The sequence below is a fragment of the Pteropus medius genome, unplaced genomic scaffold (genome assembly GCF_902729225.1).
Source record: "Pteropus medius unplaced genomic scaffold, Ma_sr-lr_union100, whole genome shotgun sequence".
In the NCBI taxonomy this organism is placed as follows: Eukaryota; Metazoa; Chordata; class Mammalia; order Chiroptera; family Pteropodidae; genus Pteropus; species Pteropus medius.
Window position 1 is genome coordinate 5,566,101 of NW_024340696.1, and position 6,598 is coordinate 5,572,698.

At 40.7% G+C, this 6,598-nt stretch overlaps 1 protein-coding gene across 1 annotated transcript; it reads left to right on the forward strand.

The window, feature by feature from the left end:
• The first annotated feature begins 2,986 nt into the window (after positions 1–2,986).
• On the forward strand, positions 2,987–5,185 carry FIBIN (fin bud initiation factor homolog). The gene has a single exon (XM_039866034.1). It carries the CDS (start codon positions 3,545–3,547, stop codon positions 4,178–4,180), a length of 636 nt encoding a protein of 211 aa, XP_039721968.1. The 5' UTR covers positions 2,987–3,544; the 3' UTR covers positions 4,181–5,185.
• Positions 5,186–6,598: the final 1,413 nt, after the last annotated feature.

A 6,598-nucleotide genomic window follows, 5' to 3' on the forward strand; every position in this document is an offset into this window, starting at 1 on the left:
TGTGCTATTGTGCATGTCTTCCCAACTCTGAATCTAGTGACATTAGCCATGGGAGAGTATTTACAACATGGAAATCAGCAAATGCTACAAAGGGAGCTTTTTCTCTCACAGAGCCAGCTGTTAAATATTTATTAGCACTCAATTATAAAAGGGTGCCAGTGTCTTTCATAAGTGGTTAATGACAAAGCATGGGCTAGGGAGATTATTTGCAGTTACTTCCCCAGAATTTATTCTCCTACTGTCTCTTCCTAAACAGGACCTTCAATATACCAGCCATGGTATATTGCATGGTACCTTATCTTTAGTTGCAAAACTGGGCCCTTATTGTCTTAAGCCCAGTGGCTTATTCCAAACTTCTGACTACAATCAGGTTCAAGGATGGATTAATGATCCAAATAAAGCCAACTGTGGCCACTGAGGCTAATTTGAAGGACCTGCGTTTGAGTTACCAGAAAATTTAACCTGTCATTCCCACTAGACATGAAGGAGGAAGTCTGCAGCCCCAGGAGACACTGATAGCCATCCTGAAAACACAATTAAGGAGACTGACCAAGAATGAATAGAAGCTGAAGAAGTAGAACCAAAAAAAGGTGAAAGAAAAACTAGATTCTGGATGAAGTGTAGGCTGAAAATCTTTCTGTAAGTCAGTGAATTCCTTTTGCCTTTAATCTAGTTGAATTAGACTTTCAGTTACTTGCACCAAAATGATTCTCTCCTGATACATGACACACAGATTTCATATCTTTAGATGAAGTAACTGCAAGAAAAAGTAAATACTCAGCCATTCTTATTATGATTATGCCTGTATATATGCTTGACTCTCCAACCACACAGCAAGCTCTTTGTAGGCTGAAACTTTTCATTGTACAACTTTGTATCTGTAGCTAATAACACTGCCCTGCAGGTAGTAGGGGGCAAGTAGGAGTAAGAGCTTAATATAGGTTTGCTTAACTGAATTGGTTAGTAAATCAGGGAGGGATTGTGCAAGAAGTGGAGTGAATCGGAGTAAATTTCCCTTCCCTTCTTTGCCAAGCAGCCAATCTGAATTCATCTTTTGTCATCCGTGAATGTCCCAGGGAAAGAGAATGAAGCAATATGGTTCTTGAGTCCAAAAATCCAGTCTCTCAACTGGAGAGAGTTGTAGTTTTCTGCTGGAATACAGGTATCTCTTCCTTTTCGACAGTTCACTTTACACCACTTCGCTTTTATGAAAGACCTACTCTGGTACCTGTTTTAGCTAACCAAAGAAATCCAAAGAGAATTTTTGCTTCTATAAAAAAAGGCGAAAAATGAAAATAGTGTTCAGGGTTTGCTTTGCAGCAAGCCAGTTATAGAGGCAGTGTGCACTTGTAAGTAAAACTACACTATACATACATTATTCCTACTGTATATTTATTATATTATTCCCACTTTTACTATACGTTAGTGTTTCTTTAGGTTTTATTTGTTATTTGGCATGATTTGGTAAGCTATTTTGAGGGTCTAGGAATCCTCTCAATTTTTTCCCATATAAATTAATGGTATTTACTTCTTCACTTTATACCGTTTTGGCTTACAAAAGATTTCACAGGAACACTGTACTTTCAGATAGCAGGGGAAACCTGTTAAAATAAGTCATAGTCTTTTAGTGAGAATCACCACTAAGAAAACTCCTTTGTTCTATGCTTTCATAATGCCAAATACCTGGATAAGAATTAAAACATGCAATAAACATCTCAAAAATCGATGCATGTGACACTACATCAACAAAATATCCATTTACTTAATGAGACGTCTCACTGTCTATGCAGGAATCTGGCTTGTTCATGTCAGTGAAACTGATGGTGATAAGTGTGACAGTCCCAGAACTGTATGGCACTGTGGCTCTAAATGACACCAGTCCACTAAGACTTGGAGAAAGATAAGAATAAACACAAGCAAATTATATGAGTGTTTCAGTTACATTTCAAGTCAAAAAAATAAATAATCGTGGCAATAGGAATGCTGCTTGTGCTTTCCCATCTTTCCCTGTCTGTTCTCCACAACCCTATGGCCATCCGACATATAATATACGTTATTTATTTACATTAATTTAATTCTCTCTTCATTTCCCAGAATGTAACCTTCAGGAGGGCAAGGATTTATCTGTATTTTTTGTTCTGCGCTATTTGCAATACTTTAATAGACTGTGGTATAAAGTAAATGCTCAGTAAACATCTGTTGAACAAATGAGATGGCCCAAAGGATGGCTATTTGCTAATCAATTTATAAATCAGAAACTAAAATGGCCTAGTTAAAAAAATATATACTTTTTTCCTCTTAAATTAAAAGACCGTGTGACTTAATTAGTGTTGGCTCAACCACAGTCTAACTTTGTGACTATAAACAATTTGCTTAACATCATGTCCCTTGGTTTCTCTGTCTGGAAAATGGAAAACGGTACCAGCCTTACATTCTGCAAAGACTTCTAAGTATTGTAAAAGAGACAATAGCTGTAACAGTGTTAATGTAAAGATGCAATGCAGGAGTTTAGCATGGATTTTTTTTCATAAAATTAAGCAATTATCTCAGTTGTCTATTTACTTATTAAACTGACAAAATTCCATTTCAGCTTTTGTTCTTTAATGCAGCCATGCATTAAACAGTTTTCTGTATTGCTATTGCTTCCAAAGTACTGTTATTATTCATTCTAATTAACCATTTCTAAAAAAACAACTGCCTTTCCTATCCTTCAAATTTGCCTTCGAAGCCACGAACTTTTTAATGATAAATATAGACATATTCATTGAGTTCAATCTAACTGATACTTATTAAAAATGTTTTAATAGTATCATTTCTCCAGAGGCATTTCTCCAGAGTAATCACCCTGCCTCCCAATATGTTAATAGCAAACCAGTCTTTCCATCCTGAGAACTCTATTTCTCCTGTATTCATTTTTTCCTTCAAGCGAAATTCTATTTTGCAGGGTCTCTCTTCCAATTTTTAAAAAGAGACCCTGTACCTTTAATAACAGAGACCTGGTGAGAAGTTTCTTTCCAAACTTGTTCCCTGGCTTCCAAGTGACGAAACCAGCTGTAATTTGAGAGCAGAGAGATTCTCAGGATATCATTAGCCAAAAGAAAAGCTCGGCATTCCCACCCAGTCCAGGAGTTGAAATAGTATCAGAGGGCAAGAGCCTTTCTCTCCAGCTACAGGCTCCATCTCCCAGGAGCAAAGGGGAACTCTGAGAGTGGGCAACACAGCAGCGTCCTGCCAGAGCCCTGGAGGAGGGGTTTCTCCCTCAATTCGGTGAGACTGAAGGGAAAGAGCCGACTGAGTTCCAGCCACGAGCTCGAGCTTGGAGCGCAGAGCCAGGGTACATCCTTCGCTGCTGCAGTCAGTGCTACCCAGGCGCTGTTGCCACAGCCACATGAAGCCTGCTGGGGAGGGAGGGCCAGCATTCAGCAAGCCGGCTGTAACTGAGGCTGACACGGTCTCAGGGAGGCACTGACTCTCAAGGGGACCTTCTTTCTCGTACCTGGGTGACAAGTCTTCTCCTGGGTCCCAGTCATCCTGAATATCCAGGATGGTGTTCCTGAAATTCTTCTGGATGGGTTTCTTCTGCCACCTGTGTCAGGGCTACTTTGATGGCCCTCTCTACCCGGAGATGTCCAATGGGACTCTGCACCACTACTTCGTGCCCGACGGGGACTATGAGGAGAACGATGACCCCGAGAAGTGCCAGCTGCTCTTCAGGGTGAGTGACCACCGGCGCTGCTCCCAGGGGGAGGGGAGCCAGGCCAGCCGTCTGCTGAGCCTCACCCTGCGGGAGGAGTTCACTGTGCTGGGCCGCCAGGTGGAGGACGCTGGCCGTGTCCTGGAGGGCATCAGTAAGAGTATCTCCTATGACCTGGATGGGGAAGAGAGCTACGGCAAGTACCTGCGCCGGGAGTCCCACCAGATAGGGGACGCTTACTCCAACTCGGACAAGTCCCTCACTGAGTTGGAAAGCAAGTTCAAGCAGGGCCAGGAACAGGACAGCCGGCAGGAGAACAGGCTCAACGAGGACTTCTTGGGGATGCTGGTCCACACCAAGTCCTTGCTGAAAGAAACGCTGGACATCTCTATGGGGCTCAGGGACAGATATGAGCTGCTGGCCCTCACCATCAGGAGCCATGGGACTCGGTTAGGTCGGCTGAAAAACGATTATCTTAAGGTGTAGTTGGAGAGGCGCGCTGCCAGGAGGGGGCTTCAAATCAGCCTCTTCATGGAGGGTGGGGGACTGAAGACGGGCCTAATATTTCCCTTATACTTATTATTTTTTATATTCAGATTTGCACTTGGAGAATGATCTGAAGTCATCGTTAAAAGGAAAGAAGTGAGAGTGGAGTGGTTTTGGTTTTGTACATTATTTATATGACTGCTATTGATTTGTCACCTGGAAAGAACAATTTAAAGCCATGCCTTCTGCCTTTCCTAGAGGCTTCATAACTCTGCAGAGACACCTGTTTCAGCCGCATCTAAATGAACACAATTTACACAGTGTTAAACTTGCCCAGCCTGGAGAGTGTGGAAGTACTGGGATAGCAGAGTGTGTAGCTCCTTTCCACCTTCAGGCTTCTCTCCTGGGCTCTGAAAGCTGTCAAAGTTGCCTGTTTTCAGATGAAGGCCAAGGTTGTGCTCTGCATGAATGCAGGCAGATGGAAGTTGCCTGTTTCTTCACCTTTTCTTTCTTATTTATTACCAGGGTCTCCAAGGTGTTGTTGGTTTTTTTTTAACAGGTTCTTTTTTGTTTTGTTTTGTTGTCGTTGTTGTTGTTTTTGTTTTTGTTTTTTGGGGTTTTTTTGTAAGAGTATTGGCAAGAAACTATACGCAAATCATCCTTTGCAGGGAGATGTCTGAAGTGCCTCTGTGGGTGTGTACGTTAAAGTGACCACATTTAAGAAGTCTCAGCTTTGTGGTGGTTGTGCACTCATGTCGATGTGCTGATGCTATGTCTCTCATTGTATGTCTGAGTCATCAGTGCTACAGTCCATTACAAAGAAGTAGATTGATTGAACGCACCCCTAAATGCCTATGATTTAGATTACCAATGTATTATTTCTCATTTAGGGGTTTTGCTTCTGTTTGCTTATTGGAAACTTGTACTTCAAGTAGGGGGAATTCTAATTCTAATAACTCCTTAACTAAGTTTTATTATTCAGCCAATAAATATGTTCTCGTATACTACCGGCTTATTTTCTAATTTATATCTGTAACGTTCATACTGCACAGAGGGCGCAATGCAAAAGGAAAGAGAAGGATGGAATTTAAGCCAGTGAAGGTATATGATAAAGGCAGAGAGAGATTTATGTATTTCGCAATCCTTCCTTTCCTAGCCATCCTTACCTTCCTCAAAAGAAAGAACAAAAGAAAAAAACTAGGCCATGCTGGAATTTGATTTTTGCTCATCTGCCTAAACACTCCAGTTTTCTCCAGTTTTTCCCATAGGATCAACTGGAAAACTTTATGACAAGGCTTGTACCTTATATGCCCTCATAATGCAGGAGGAGGGTTCCATTCAAAGTTATAGGAACTATAATGATGTTTAATAATTTTAAAGCCAGGTCTGTGTTACTTAATTAATGGTTTAGAAAGATGAAAATGCACTTTATTTCATGTCTTTCCCTGGCCAATCCTGACTCTCACTTAAATATGCTTTCTTTTCACACATATACACAGACACATTCAGACATGTGTGCGCATGTGCGCACACGCACACACACACACACACACACACATACACACACACACACGAAAATAACTAAATGTTCATAATATACTCTTCAACAGTAAGCCATTTTTTTTCTCTCCCATGCATGAAGAATCCAGTTTTCTATTCCTACGAAGTAGCCAATATCCTCCTATTACAGTAGGGGAAACTGAGGCCCAGAAAGTGGTTGATCCTCAGCTAGCTGTAACAGCTCCAGGTCTCTTGGACCTGGACTTTCCCACGCTGTTCTTCTCAAGGATGCTGAGAGGCGAGAGGGAGTGGCCCGAGGCCTGAAACTTTGGATAACTATCTTATTGTTAAAAATAAAAACAACATATGAGATAATACTTAAAATAATCATTTGTAATTTCTTTTCAACACCTAGGGTCCTGCTTTTAGCTGCCTCTAGACTGGTGTGTGAGAAAAAGGTAAATGGTCATTTTCAAAGATTTCCGTATTTATTCTATGAAAGATGAGGAACAAATAACAGTAGGGGCAAAGGAGATGATATTTGGTACTTAAACAATCGTAGTTTGTAGTCACAACTTTTTATGTCTCAAAACTTTCGTATCACTTACTCCAGAGTGTTCAAGTCTAATCCATAGACATATTAAATGTCAACTCCTCAATTTTCCCAAGTGTAATAGAAGAATATTTGATATTTGATACAAATGAGAAACTGGTTTTCTCACATATACTTGTTTTAATAAGTTGGTAATGGTTGCATACAGTATTACATTAAGAAGGCTTTAAAAGACACAGATGTAAAGCGTGCTGTCTCCAATTAGAGATGTCATCAAATGGGGAGTAGTGACACATTTGCTACCAATTTGAAAACCCTGAAATAGATTATGGATGAGATTCTTTCCAGTGCTAACATTCTATGAT